The sequence below is a fragment of the Sciurus carolinensis genome, chromosome 14 (assembly GCF_902686445.1).
Source record: "Sciurus carolinensis chromosome 14, mSciCar1.2, whole genome shotgun sequence".
NCBI lineage: Eukaryota > Metazoa > Chordata > Mammalia > Rodentia > Sciuridae > Sciurus > Sciurus carolinensis.
In genome coordinates this window covers 54,042,982-54,059,228 of record NC_062226.1, presented here as the reverse complement: position 1 = coordinate 54,059,228, position 16,247 = coordinate 54,042,982, and the positions used below count along the sequence as shown (strand labels likewise).

General features: G+C 38.2%; 1 protein-coding gene across 9 annotated transcripts in view; it reads right to left on the bottom strand.

Moving 5' to 3' along the window:
- The window catches only part of Bnc2 (basonuclin 2), a 403,502-nt gene that overhangs the window by 231,648 nt on the left and 155,607 nt on the right, over positions 1–16,247 (bottom strand). For 7 of the 9 annotated variants that reach the window (XM_047523680.1, XM_047523685.1, XM_047523679.1 and 4 more), the window contains exon 4: positions 5,024–5,107. The exons of the other annotated variants lie outside the window; for them this stretch is intronic. In XM_047523680.1, coding sequence (XP_047379636.1) covers positions 5,024–5,107 — 84 coding nt within the window. The remainder of the gene's footprint in view (positions 1–5,023; positions 5,108–16,247) is intronic. 9 annotated transcript variants of the gene reach the window in all.

The following is a 16,247-nucleotide window of genomic DNA, read 5'->3' as shown; positions in this document are numbered from 1 at the left end:
CGCTATGCTGGTGGCATACTTGCAGCTAGCAGACAATAGGAAACTCTTAGCACTCCCAAAGTTACATCAACTTTTCCACAGGCCGAAACTAAAATGAAATAGTTCAATTACTGAGAGGTAGATAAGTAAAATAAACAACTAATTTCATACAGTGAAGTTGAGAGAGCGTCATATGGACCTCATTCTGTTGTCTCCAAACACTTTATCAGAGGGGGAAAAGGAGCTGAATAAACTTTAAACTCTCATGTAGGGATGTATTGCTTATGTGTCCCTGGCAGATGTGGAAAGGAGATGAAATGGGCAAGGGAGAATCAAATATCCCTTCGCTGCAGGTTTGCTGAGGGAAAAAGCACTGCAAAGATCTCACATCTGGCAATCATTTGTCAATAGCTGGAAAGAGAACGGCAGGAAACTTTCTGGCTCTTGGAGAAGATGAAAAGACAAAAACCATGTGTCACACACACATGCATGCATGCACACGCGCGAGCGGGCACACATGCACACACACACACACACACACACACTTTCTGCAATGGTACAATAACTACTACACTTATTCTCCAAACCTCCTTTACCCACCCACTCAACCCAAATTTAATGATCTTCAGATATAGTCTACTCCATGGTCAAAAACATGCAGTCACTTGACTTGTTAAAGCTGCAGTGTATGTACATTTTTCAAATAAACCCCAGGGCTGATGTTAGAAAATCAAAATCAGTCAAGCATAGACCGCCTGGTACTTTGGGCAGGAATCCTTGTGGTTTAGTCAATAAACAGAATCTGAATGAAAGACACCACAGTAACTAGACAGTAACGTTTTGAACAGTTCTTAACCTGAAAGGGGGAGGTTGGGGACCAGTGCACTAGTGACCAAGGACATAAGGCTACCAGTCCACTTAGATCACTCTACTTCTACCTACCTGCAACATGGCCACCTGGCACAAGGTCATCTGTTGCTTATTAATTAATTTATTGTTATGATTATTAACACATTAATTGTACAAATCAATGGGCTTCAGTGACATTTACAGAAGTGCATTATCTTGCATCTCGATCATATACCCCATTCTTCTGCCCTCTCTTGCATTCCCTTCTCCCCCCACCCAGCTCCCCATCCCCAGCAACTGTTGTTTCTAACAGAAAAAGAGGAAAATGACCTTATATTCGGGGGAATATTGCAGACATACTGGGGAGGGAATGGCTTCCTAAAAACTAAGTAAATAATCATACCTATTTAATAAGGTGGTAAGGGAAACCTCAGAGTATTTAGTCCATACTGGTATCAACAATATAGAGAATTTGCTGGCTCATCATGAGTTCATAAAAATAATCGACTTTGCCCCTGTAGGTTTGTCATGTTAATAAGAAATTTTCAAGACACTCCATACAAAATGAACTAAGTTCTCCGAAATTATAGGAATTTAAATCTGCTTGTTGTGATCGATAGACTTCAAGGGGTAGCTTCTGGTTTACCTTTATGCTGCATTTGACAGACCAGTAGCTGCCGAGCTCATCCCTGTGATTCCATAAGTGAATACTGCAGGTTGTTTAATAACCTGGCAAATTCACAGTAGCTTGTCAAATTATTACAGGAACAGTGTCATCACTAAACAAGCCTGATCACGGTTAATTACAATGCAGACCAGAGAGCAGCCACAATTGTTCATTAATTACAGGAAGCACCTCATTTAAATTTTATGGAAATTTACACTTGCACCCCGGTATGTCTGGAAAAAAAAAAGTGATCCTTCACACATTCACAGAAGAAAGAAGTCTGTGGTTTATGAAACATCACAGTAAATTGTGTCTAATCTGGTACTGAAATATTGGTTCATTATTTACTCTAATTTTCTAAACATTTCAGTGGTGAAAAATACCAAGTCAAACTTCACATCTTAAATTCTCAACCAAGAAAACAACTGTGCTAAGGTAACCGTAAGAACTTAATGCATAATGAGGTATACCTAAACTAAGAAAGTTAACTTTTTTCTGATTAAAAATAAAATAACAGCAATTACGAGAGGTCTAAACTAATTTCCTAGAAGAGAATTATGAGAGCACAATTCTTTGCTACTATATATCAGTTAACCTCTCAAATTAAATAGTACCCAGTTAATGCCTACTTTGAGACACTGAGGAAAGCAAATTTAGAGAGTGAATTGAAATCCCAATTTCCAGCTATTTTTCTAAACCAAACATATTAACACAAAAATAGCAGACTCCCTGGTAAAAGTCATGCCAGGCACAGACTTGAAGGATGACAGTCATTTGAAACCAAAGATACATATATGGAAGAGTGTTAGGGGTCTTGGGATTATTAAATTACAGAGCTGCTAAGAATTCTGAAATTTTAGGGAAAAATTGTCAAAGTTTAAAAGGAAGAAGAAAGAAGAGCAAGAGAACCAGTCATGAGAACTTATGTCAGCTAAAATAGAATACTAAACCAGATAGGAGAATGTGTGTCTAAATGAAAATTATTTGTAAGAAAGGATATACACACACCATTGCTCCCCAAAATTGAGGTGTACAGAGGTTACTCTCAGAATCAAGAGGTCAAAGAGCAAACCCACTGGTAGTTACAATGCCTGGCCTTGGAGGAAAGCCCAAGAGTCCTTCAGAAAAGGGGAACAATTTGACAAGTCCTACAGTGAGTCCCTGGAGAATAGGGCTGAACTAAAAAATAAGAAATGGTTCAATCCCTAGTACACAAAAAAAAGGGTAGGATACAGGCCATGGCAAGAATGCAATCAGATGAAGCTAAAAAATACTTCTGAAATTGTTAGCTGGTGAAGATTATATTGTCAAGTTTATTATGACTGACATAATATGCATGTACTAGATATTTCTAAAATGTATAGAAACCATATTCAGGAGAGAAAAGGAAAAAAGGGGGAAGAGGAGTAAATGGCTGCAGTTGGTGCCAGTTAATTTGACAATTCACTGTAGTTGACAATCTTTTAACAGATCCAACCTTTTCACTCAATCCACCAGAATGGTGTTGTAAAATGAGAAATCCAATAATAGATACCTTTCATTACTTTGTCCAGGAATTTGGTCTTCTTTACAAGGTCCATGCTGAACTGTCACTCATATAATCTGTTTACCAACAACCAGAGTTTCATTTAAATTTGAAAGTGTACTTTTTTTTTCCCTCATTATGTCAAACTAACATGCTCCATAGGTCTTTTTCAGTTTTACTTCACATCTGTTAAACCCATTCTCTTTGCACCATAACTCAAGGTTCAAAAACAGATGATCCAACAATCACCCATAACAGACCCTTCCAGGAGATGTATTTGATGAACATCATTTATCCTACCCAAAGAGTTCAAGGATCAGACTACTCTCCACAAAGAGTTTTCCATCACTCTGCATTTATATGTCATACCCAAGTTGTTAGTTCTCCAGAACGAAGAAACACAAGATCAAGTATCATTGTGTCACACCTGCTTTCCTATTGTCCCACAGCCATACACCACCCAGACGGTACCAGCTTGGGGCACAGCAGTGCCCAGGTGGTCTTCCCTAGGCCAAGAGCAGGTGTGCAAGAGATGGTGTACCCTTCAGTACCATAAACACTGAAACCTACCCCTACCAATACCTCTATCCTCACTCCCATTGTGAAAAAGCCAATTTTTAAAGCCATTCTCTCTTTTCTCATGTAAGGTATCTGAATCAGTAAAAAATGTTTTAAAACTGAACTCACTATGCTCACTCATAAGCATGAAAATTTAGAAAAGCATGCCAAATGGAGGCCCTGGAAAAAAAAATACATAACCTGGATTGGCTCATGCTAGGGAATGCAATCCACATTGAAACCTCAACCTATATCTTTGCAATGGTACATTCAGTCCTTACAAATTAAAAGATACAGGGAAGTGGAGACATGCCTCTAGCAAAGATGTCATATTTATATTTCAATCTGCAGAATACTAAACCACTTCTAATGCCTCAAGACCACACAAAAATTCAAGTCAACATTTTTAGTAAAAATGTACTCTGCACATAGCTTCTAATCCATGAAAATGGAAAATATTTATCTCTAAGTCCTACTTTTTTTTTTTTTTTTTTTTTTTTTTTGGTACCTGAGATTGAACATGGGTGATTAACCACTGAGCACTGAGCCACATCCCCAGTCCTTTTTATTTTGAGACAGGGTCTCATTAAGTTGCTGAGGCTGACTCTGAACTTGGCAACCTTCCTGCCTCAGCCTTCTGGGCCACTGCCACTGCACCCAGCCCTATTTCTCTTCTGAAGTACCCAGTGGAATGATTGCTGTTCTCCTGAAATGAGAGACTGTAATGCAAAAGGATGACTTACTATATGTCCCTGCACCCAGCAGAGTCCTTAGTACATGATAATGATGATTTAAAAGACGAGAGCTAATACTGATTGAGTAGCTGTTAGGTGCCAGACCCTGTGCTAACTGCTGGGTTATCAGTTAAGTCATTTAATCCTCATAAGCACCTTTTCTGTTAAATCTCCATTTTACAGATGAAAACACTAAGGTTAACTTAGGTTTACTTTCTTGCCAAAAGTCTCAAAGCAAATATGTCAAACTAGGTGGTTAATCTTCAGAGACCATGTTCTTTTCCACTCCAAAGTATCTATTTTTTGAATGTTTGTGGGGTACTGGGGATTGAACCCAGTGGTATTCTACACTGAACTACATTCCCAGTCCCTTTCTATTTTTCATTTTGAAACATAGTCTTGCCAAGTTGCTTAGTCTGGCCTTAAACTTGTGGTTTTCCTGCCTGAGCATACCAAGTAACTGGGATTACAGGTGTACCCCACCACACCCAGCCAAAACATATTTCTTAAATGAATAAATGAATGAATGATCTCTAGTTAGACAATTCATCCTGAAAAGGGTCTTCTGCTGCACATATGCTACTTTGGTCCCTCTTTGTACCTGTTTCAAGAGTTGTCTTGTCCTGATAGTACTGACAACACTAGTATGGCCTTCCGAGATCACTGTTTCTGTCACACCACCCCCAGCTGATAAAACAGTAAGACTCCAACCTGGACTTCCAGCCTCTGGTCTGGTTCCTCCAGGTCTGGGCAGAAGTCTGCACCCAGCACTCTGCCAGCACATGCCAGTGGAACCTGGGGGAATACGGCTGGGTTAGATGCTAGGTATGGAGGGTGCTGAGAACAGCAAACAGTTACACTTAAGCCAGGCGGAAGCAAGGTCATCCCAACTGCAGGTCTGAAACAGACTTAATGGCCTGACCTGTTTGCCACTTGGTATGTCGAATACATTGCAAATATCACATAACCTGCTTTATTAACTACAAGAAGGTAAATTCCAAGAAGAAAAGATCCACATAAATTTTTCCCCCTTGTATTTATATCAAGTAGCACAAAGTAAGCATTTATTAAGTATCTATGGACAGGAAGAAGAAAGTTTAAGAAGGAAGAAAAGGAAGGGAAAAGACTGAAACAATCTCTACACACTGGTGACTTACTGTTTTTCTGTGTCCCAGGTTCTTACATGAGAATTAAGTAACAGGCATTCCATGATGCCTAAAGTCTCTTTCTACTCTTAAAATACCTATTAAATATACTTTTCCTATTCCAGCTATAAGTTAGCACAGGCAGGCTTTTATCTATCAATATTACTTCTTAACATACTTAATATTTTTAAGTGATTAAAAACCTTGGTTTGTAAGCATATTCTAATAAAAATAACAAGTTATAATTTCATGGATGTCTTCCAAATCTAGAATTCTTTATTTAAAGCCAGGAAGATCCCCTTTTAAGATTATGCTACATATTAAAATTAGTATCATCTTTCAGTATTGCCTACTATCATTTATTTCACCTCAGAATACAAGAAAAAAGATTTAGATTTCATCTAAACCAATATTCTGCTGTTTAAAATCATCTCTTAGGGGGCTGGGATAGAGCACTTGCCTAGCAAGTAAAAGGACTTGAGTTCAATCCCCAGCACTGCAAATAAAATGAAAATTTTTCTCTAATTGCTACTTATTATTTACAAATACATACAACCTTGATAATCATATATTGACCTATATGTACCAGAATCTCCTATATCAATTAAGCCTCATCTCACCTTTGTCTTCCTTCCCTATCAAAGCACTCCTTTGGTGTTTGGTTTGTTTAATTCCAATTAAGATCATCTTTGTTGATCAATTTTCTTTGTTCAGAGATCAGTTTTTCAGCCAAGTTCTGCTGCCTTCAATGTTTTCCTTCCTTTTTTGACTCAAATCTGTTCACTTCTTAAAACTTAAATAATTTTCAAAAACTTCCACTTTGTACCAGTGAATATCACTAATAAAAAAGGCTCACAGTCAACTCTATAAACCTTTTTAGAGTTAACGCTCTCCTTCCTTTAAAGTCTGTCATTCTGTCTCTGTCCTTAAGGTAAAAGGGACACAATATCATCTTTCTTTGCAGTTAATAATCACTCTACCCCTAAATTCCACCAGTGGAGTCCCACGTGCCAGGCACCACATGGGCACCTCACAGATGAACCACTTTCCCCCTCAATAATTGTATAGATATGACATTTCCATATTACATGCAAAAACTGAGGCTTGGAGTACATAAGTACCTCAGAGTAACAGGCTATTAAGTTGCAAAGCTCAGATTTGAATTTAAGAAAGAGAAGAAATGAAAATTAAGAATAAAAATTAATTTTTAAAATCATGTAATTACATTTAGTGGCATCTATTGTAGTGGCATTTGTAGATGTTTCATATGAATGACATGACAAAAAGATACAGGATACAAAGCAGGTGTTAACAGAAATCAAGACCTGCTACTTGCTCTTTGATGTTAGACAATGTAAGCAAAGTAAAAGGGAATTTATCCTCTAAATTGAGAAATGAGGGAGAAATTGGACATAAAGGAGAGTAGAGACATTTGGAATGTGTGTTGTGTCACACATGGAAATACTGCTGATTCCACCCCCTGGTTGACATATGGAGGGGCACTAATGAGTTCTGCATCAATAACTCTCCCTAGGGGGCAATAAAAGGAAAGGGGAGAAAAAAATCAATCTTAGAATATTCTGCATCAAAATGAACTCCCCAAAAAAGTGTCCTATAAAACCCTGATAAACGTAACTACTTAACTGAATGAAGCAGATTCCATAGTCAGAATGTATATATTGCAAATTGTGTGTAAACAACACCTTATTTCACATACATAAAACAAATTTCTACTTACCTTAATAGTACTTGACCATGTCATAAATACTAAGTCTCTAGTTCCTTTTTATCCTCAGTCACTGAATACACTTTATAAACACTCTCAAGAGGGAAAGAAAGTTAAACAACTACAATTACATTCAATTACAACCTCAGACTCTTAGAAATACAGTTTCTGAAAGAAAACAAAAAGGTCTGTGAATAAGATGGGGAGGAAACAGTGGCAAGGTACCAGTATGTTCCAACAATCCTAATCACAAAAAGTACTAGTGGGGAAGTGGATGATACTCTCAAACTTGGACTCCTAGAATTTCTGAACAGGAAAAAAAAAAAAAAAATCCATAAGGATCCAGAAAAGTGGCCTCCCAAATTTAGAGATTAGGAAACTGAGATTCAAACCAAAATGACACTGTTTGCTAACAGGTTATGGTCTAAGGATACCTAACGCCTCCACCACAACCAGTGTCCTCAATTATCAGACAGGGGAATTTCTAAAAAGGGAAAGGCAAACCATATCTCTTTCCCAATTCATCAAAACTTACCAAAGAAAATACAAAAGATCTGAAGGCTGATAACACAATTAGTTGTGATTTGGTACAACTCATTCTGCCCTTTGATTCAGAAACCTCAGAAGTTAGCCAGCAACCCAAAGGCAATCAAAAAATGCTAAGAGAAACAGCAGACATAAATTGTCTAATTTCTTATTATTCCATTGTAAATTAAGATTTTAAAATATTGTGTACATAATCACTGTCTGGAATATAAATTTAAACTGATGGGGGGGTCCATTTTAACTACTTTCCTTCATGTTAGTAGTAACTGTCTGTTTAAATGCCAAGCACTACAGTGATCTTCACAAAATGTTCACAGTGGTTAAGACTTTGGAGACTTTTTTTATTCTTTTTGCATCTTTGTATATTTTGCTTTTGGGTTAATTAAAAAAACATTTAAGTTAAAAACAAAGAAAAACCCTGAACTAATCAGTCTAATATTTTGAAACATTATGCAAGGGGTTTAATTACGGGATGAAAACTGTCTCAAACTGATAAAAATCACTCCACTGTTGTGCTATGACAGGAAGAGAAAGGCCTCCAAAGGGACCTTGTGGAATCCCCAGGGCCAGCTGAAACTCAGTGCCTATCTGTACTCCTGTATATACCTCAAAGGAATCATGGTGTCTGAGAGAGCTATTTACAACTTACTTTGTGTATAATCAGCAGAAACAAAAGATATGACAACAAGCATAAAGGCCTCTCTCTCTCTCTCCTCTCAGGAGAATTCAGCAAGGGAGGGCCAGTGGGCATTCACTTCAGTGTCAAAAGGGCTTCCAGAAAACACAATTTCTGCAGGGCAGGGAGGAAATGTGGCAGGCTTCCTACTTACACACACACACACACACACACACACACACACACACACACAGTCTTTGTTCACTAAGATTACATATAAAAACTGTTAGTCACTAGATTTTTGAAGACAGAAAAATTGCAAATGGGAACTACTAGAGTTCAAGACATTCAAAGGTGAATCAAGGTGGAAAATGGGTAGAAGCAAAGGGACAAAGGAGGAAAGATACAGAAATGATGTCTTAGGGAAAAAAAATACCAAGAAAGGGGCCTCCAGAGCCAGGAATGCTTCTTGTACTCATAGTCCCATCTGAAATTTAATTTTACTTTTAAATGTTAAACATTCAGGTAGGCTTTTTGCCTGATAGACACTATGAAAGTCACAGCCTAAATAAACATACTAACTTCCATGTTAGCTCAAGTCTTCTCAGTTAAGCTGGCCACCAGCCCAGATCAGTTCTGAAGTACTATGAGTGTTTTGGTGGGTTCAGTCTAGCAGTGTTTAGAGGATAAGGGAAACAATCAGAAGAACTTAGAAAAGAAAGGATACACGAAATTGGTTTTAAAGAAACAGAAAGGGAGAAAGAGATAACCAGAAAAAAGGTCCCTTAGAGGATTCAGGGACATGGTTAGGCACAAGAACTGTCACATTCCAAACTGGAGGGAAGCACTAATAGAACTTCAGCCCAATTTCAGTGGTTACACAATGCCAAGCAGCAAGAGGAAAAACCACTCAGATAACACAAAGAATTCAGGAAGACCATTAAGTGAAATGGACTGGACAATAAGCTCGCCAGGGCCCTTGTGAGAAAGAACAGATAAAGAAATAAACAGATTACCCAACACTGTGGAGATGGTGGTGCAGGCAACACCCACTGCTGCAAAATAAATGAATTAAAAACTGAAAAATAGGAAGGTGAGTTCAGTGGCCAGGCATGCAGCTAACTCACGATTTCCCAGTCTACGATTTTACTAGAAAACATTCCAGGGTTCAACTTTCTCTACTGTGGAACCCCAGGCTAAGACCCAATGGTCAAGTGTACAGAATCTAAAGTGAAAGAATTAAAGTCCTGCTCACAGATCAGAAAGCAATGGGTCAGGCAGAAGAGTGTTCACCCATTTTTCTAATAAGGAATGGGCAGAAATACAGTTGTCATTAAGAAGCCTCAGGTGAGGCAAGGTTGTCCCAACAGCAACACAATAAGGATGGCAGACATGTCATATAGGAGAAGTACATGGGACAGGGAAGGTGCCTGAGAGAAACACCAATCCTCTCTGGGATCACCCCGGAACAATGAACTCAGGATCCGGGTAAGAGGACAGAGAACGAAAAGATCATCAGTACATGACTCTGCTACTCAACAGGTTGATAGACAGAACCATGGCTTAGAGTGGAAGGGTGGGAAAGGGCACCCTGTCCTCCCAGCAGCTGTGTAGTGTAGATTTACTCTCACCTGCTAGGCAGCCCATCCTCCTGAGTGAGCTACCCAAGAACAGGCCCTGGGCTCCATGACAGAAGCAATCTCTGCAGGCACAATTACAGGAGATTTTCACGGCCACAAACAACAACAAAAATATCTTGTTTTTATACTGTAAAATACAGAATAAAAGGTAAAAATCTCTCTTCTCTGGTGACACCCTGAAGAGTCTAATGGACCATGAATAATGAAAAAATTACATAGAATCTTTCTTCTAGAGAGCTCAAAGGGCTTTACACGTAATATTTATTAATTTCCACATCAGATGAGTGGGGAAGGGGAGAGGTTTCACTGCACTCTTTTTATTTTAAGCAAGAACACTAAGGCCTATCACTACAGTCTTCTTCCGTATTTGAAAAAATGGATAGATGGAACTGAGACAAATTCTCTCAAATAAACACTAGTATTTACTAGAAAAATTCCTACCATTTGACAGAGTTGAACTTATTTCCCACAATTCTAGTTGTACCTGGGTTTCAGCACCGAAGAAAATGAAAATAAAAGCATTTTCACCTGTCCCATGGAGAGGTTTTATATTTAAGAAAGAAAATTACAGAAATGGATTATTTTTAATTGGCTGCAATCACTCTTGCAATTCAGTATTCTGGAAACTGACCACAGCAGGTAATTACTTATTGGCATATGTTTTGGCAAGTCTGACAAAAGACATGAAATGAAACCTTTAAATATGCTTATTCATGTATGGGCTAACGTTCTGCCTTCAAGGATCAACTTCAGCCATCCTAAAGACAGGTCATATTAAAAGAGCTCTCACTTTGGAGACAGACCTCTGTTTAAATCCTAGCTGCAATACCTAGTAAAGTTGGTCAGTTATCATCTCAGAGCCCTGTTTCCTTGTATTTATAAAATGGAAATCACTATTACAGGGTAAATAAGGTTGAATAGATGACACATGTAAAGCACCTAATAACCAAGCATGCAGTAAGTATGCAGCAAATGTTCTTTCCCACCACATCCCACAAAAGTGCACTGTAATACAGTGAGTGAGGGAAGGAATTTGGGAGAGATGGAAGCAAATTTCAAGCATCAAAGAAATAATATTAGTAATTGGGGAAACTAAAAAAAGAAGAGCTGACGGAGTCTTCCTTGGGGAAAGTCAGAAGAAGCATATTTTACTCATCTGTCCCTCGGAACCAACTAAGTCCTTTACAATTAAAAAGAATGGCAACTTTCTGAGATGTCTTTCATGCAAGTAGCTTGACCTATGAATCTAAAAAGTAAGGAGCTTCTATGGAACACAAGTGAATAAAATCTAAAGAAACCTAACCCATTCAAGGGTGGGGTCAGCAAACGATTGACAAGACCAATAGGTGGTCCAAAGCACTCACTTCTCAGCCCTTTAAGTGATGCTGCAGAGCATTAAAGTTTACCAGCCTGAATGAACTAGAAAACAGGGGGTGGGGAGAACTTGAAAGGCAAAAGCTCTATAGATGATGACTTGGTTTTGGAAAAGATGACTTTTTAAAACTGAGGAAAGAAGAGCAGGCACCAGGGCATAAAACCCAGATCTCCCAAAATCTCATTCTATAAAAAAAAGGAAGAAAGCCAGGAAAGAAGTTTTGGGACAAAAGCCAAATGAGAAAGCAATTTAAGGATAGCCAACTCCACATATGTACAAATATGAGATGGAAATGAAGTGGGCACAGACACTACAGCATTTAAATGAAAAGCACTTTACAACAATGCAGGTCATCTTGAACTCAGCCACGGGGTGTGCTCCACTCCCTGGCTTTCCACAGTGATCAAGAATCAGGTTGAATTTATTGCTAACAAGAGGAAAGAGGCTGCTTTCAAGTAAAGATCATCAAACCTCTGGATTTTTATTTTTTTGGAGGATGACAATTTTCTAGAAAGGAGTTCCCTTTGGAAGACAATACATCCATTTTATTTACTTCATCAGAGGCACAAAAATGGAACAAATCAAATGTAGTCTTTTTTTTTTTCCTTCATACATTTAATAATACCAAGAAGAGGATGATTGAAAAATATATGTAAAAAAGCAGAAAAAGGGTTTTGAGAAATGAAATATGATAGAAGAAAGTGTATCATGTTTCAGAAAGCAAAAGAACAAAATGGTAGCTCCAAAAAAAAAAAAACTCAACATCACAAATTACCACTGGATCCCTTACATTAAACTAATTATGATTTTTTTAAAAGAGTAAGCAGTCATACAAGGTTTAGGGGAAAGAGTACAATGGGCATGTACCACTAGATTTAATGCACAATGCTTAGCTAGAGATGCAAATTCCTCAGAGTAGCCCTGGAGCCCCATGTGAAATGAGTTAAACTTACTATGAAGAATGAGCCTGAAGGAAGGCCACAGGAGGAATCCAGACTGCTCTGAACAGGAGAATCAGGGGAGCCTTTACCATGCTGCCAAAGCTCATAATGCAGCGTGCCAAAGATCAAGGAAGCAGCATGGCTTTCTTTGCCTACAAAGCTTGAACACAGATAATGTCAAGAGAAGAAAGAAAATGGGAAAGCACACTCAGTCCTGCTGTTTCATACAGTAAAAACTTCCCCAACTTCAACATGAACCACACTGTACGAGCCACACTCAATTCCCCTTCCAAGCCTGCTGAGGATCCCAACCTATGAAGGGAAAATGCACAAAAACATACAAAGTTGATTTCCATGGGATATGCTGAACACCATCCCAAAACACGGATCTCAACTTGGTTGAGATCTAGGGAAGAGGAAATGTCGCACCCAACAGGTAAGGACGAATGAATGTAAGCCTCTCCCATCAATGACATTTTTGTTTTCGAGGTTTTCAGGAAGTGTTGAGGAAATAAATGGGAGTTTCTTAAATTTTCCTTAGGAATCTTATAAAATAAGGTATGTTCGTCCAAACCGAATACTTTACTTCTGAAATACAGAAGCTTCAGAAGCTTTGTAGACACTTTATAAATAATAAAACACACAGTGAGGCTCTCCTTTTTGATTTGGTGATAGTTGTCTTACATAAAGATAAAGCAACTTCTGTCACTGACTTACCTAATAAGCCGTGCTATAAAATATCATTCTCTCCACATACTCTGCTTTTAGGTTTCCTCTGTCACCTCCCAGTGAACAAGACTCCCAAATCCCAACCCTATATGCCTTATGTGAATTTTGGTCCTGCCCTATCCGCCTCCCACTAAATTTTCTAGTTGTCTAGTTAACATCTCTCTAAACAAGCAAAGCAAATGGGTTCACTGCCTCCTTTGCTTAGTATGGTTCTCCCCTGACTTTGCTGTCTTGTTCCTTGTTATCACTATAATCTCAGTTAACAAGGACTCAGAGTCACACATTATGATAAAAGCCTTTTGCTTATTTCCTAAACCCAATAAATTCTGAAATTTTACTTTCCAGTTCCAAGATGTACTGCTTCCCCTTCCCCCCATACTATCCAGATCATTTCTTACAAGTACATGCTTGGACCTTTGCACTAAACCCTAAGAGATGATCCCAACTGGATCATTCTGCACTCCCGACTCATGCTATATACCACCCCACCAGATGTCAAACACATTCTCCCAGGTGATGTTTAGAGTTCCCCACAAATTACCAATTAAAGTTCTTTCCAAGCCCTCTGCAATCCAGCTCTAACCTGCCTTTCCAGCTTTTCCTCCTTCATGAAGAGTACTTAGCAGACAGTCTAATTAGACTATTTGATGTCTCCTGCGTACTGATATGAGCTTTCCTCATTTGACATAGTTCTCCTGATGCTTTTTTTTGGAATATCCTCCCCTGCATTCTACTTTTGAAAATTTCCATATTTTCTGATAAAACTTTTTCCATGAAATTCCAATTCCAAGACAGAAGGAATCTCTTCCTCCCCATTGCTCTAGGATCCTTAGAGTAACCAGCACTCTACAACCTTGAACTTAAAATCCATGATTTTTCTCTCCTTAGGAGCAGGAACTAACTTTCTACCCTTTATATTCCCCCATAGCACCTGCTACACTGCTTTACACACATCAGATAGTCAACCAATATACACGAAGTAATAAATCTCTGAAAATTCATTGTGGCAGCAGAGACATAACACTACAAGTAGAGGGATTTTAACTATTTCATTATTCCACCTGATCCTCAACAAACACCCCTGGGGCAGCTAGGGGCCAATAATTCCTGCTTTATAGAAACTCAAGATGCAAAGAGGTTACTATTTATGCACAGAGCAGTCTTCTGAGAATAATTTAACCTGTAAAGGTTCAGTAACAAATTCAATGTCAATCTGTTGATCTGGGGCATATTTCTGCTGAGATGAGTCTTCTCAGAAATGGACTAGTAGGCTAGACTTTCCCCTTACTGGACTTTTCATTTGCTTTCCTTCAGGCTGTCTCTAGAACCTGGTGACATAAAGCAGTCTTCTGGAGACAGGAAAATGCACATCTCCCTCACAATGCAAGTTGAAGGGGGCTTTCCTTCCCCCATAGGTTGTCAACATGCTGACATTTATTGTTCTAAAGCCTAGAACAATAAAATATGTAATGGCTTCTACAGCCTCCTACTTTAAAATTTACTAGGCTTCATGAATAGAAGCAGGTATGAAAACCTCCTTTAATAAGCTCTTTAAAATAAGTATTGATTGCCATATACCTGAAAAGAAAGTAATCAACCCATTACACTACCCTGAGATAGGAACACATTTCTAAGATACTATCAAGTCAACTTACAACCAACTGAGGATAAATCTCCATCCCTAATCAGTTTCTAATTTGCTTCAGTGGGTAAACTGTTGCCTGCCTGCCAACTGCTACCCTGCTGCCTACTTTTGTTAATAAAGTTTTACTGAAATACAGTCAACCTATTCCTTTACATATGTAACTTTTTGGATCAACAAAGTGAATAGTTACTACAGAAATCATACACTTTTCTAACATCTTTACCACCTGGCCCTTCACACAAAGGGCTTGTCAACCTACTTTAACCTATGCAAAATTAGGCCTCTTTCCCCAGCAATAACAGTTCCAAGAAACCACCTTCAGGAAACAAGCATTCAAGCACAAGCAAGAATGTTCATATTGAAACAACACCTTTAAGAAAAAAAATACACAAACCAACAGTGCATTAAATAAATTATGATACAATGGCACACTAAGAATTCATTAAAATTATTTATTCTTTCATTTCTTTTTATTGTGCGTGTGTGTGCTGGGGATTGAATCCAGGGCCTGCACATGCTAAGCAAGAGCTCTACCACTGAGCGACACCCAGTCCCTATGATGGATATCTATATTCGTAGACATGGAAAGATTCCTATGATATAGTTGAGTTAAAAATTAAGCCACATATAAATACAGTAAAATCCTTATATGCAAATATTATGTATTGTACATTTATATGTACATGCCAACAAAGAAAGATAATTAAAAAGATATAATAAAATGGTTCCTCAGTGGTGGCCCTAATGACAGTTTTCGCTTTCTTGTTTTCTTAATCAGATTTGCACAAAACATGTGTAACCTTTCTATAAAATTTGTACAAACAAGTTTAAAACTATTAAAAATAAAAATCAGTGTGCAAAGTTTAGATTCTGCACTTCATAAAGTTCTGAGTTTTTTAGAAAGTTAAGAAGGTGTTTTGTTTACATTTTTGGTTTGGGTGGAGGTTTTTTGCTTTTGTTGTTGCTGTTGGGTTTTTTCTTTTACTTCTGTTTATAAGACTGAAAGGCTCTAAAGCTTACCAAATCCTGAACATCTATAAACTGGCATCCCCAGTATACAAGGCAACCTAAATAATGGACAGAAAAAAGTTCCTCCCTTATAAAACCACGCCTGGATTAGACGGAGGGGGAGAGGTTAACAGAACAGTCCCTAGATGGGAATGTATTAATTCAATCAGTTCCTTGCTCCTGGGTTACCATAAAAAGGTTCATAAAGTACCCAAAAGCCAGGTAAGATTTTAGAATTATGCTGCTCAGTGACTGATTCTCAGTGAAGAGTAAGAAAGGAGAGATTTTCTCCACCCGCATTTTCTTCAATAGAAGTAAGCTTCTGCAAGATTGGCACAAGTAATACTTAACCAGTAATTGAAAAAGCCAAGTATGTACACTACAACAATGCAAGTATTACGAAGTCAGAGTTGATAAGCAGATGCTGAGAGAATAGTACATAAGACTTGCTAACTACAACAGTAGCCAACAAGAGAAGGTGAAAACACAAGGCTCACCCACTCTGTGCCAGACTTCTCATAAGTCCTATTTCAAGGATGAGGTAACTGAGGTTCAGGAAGGATA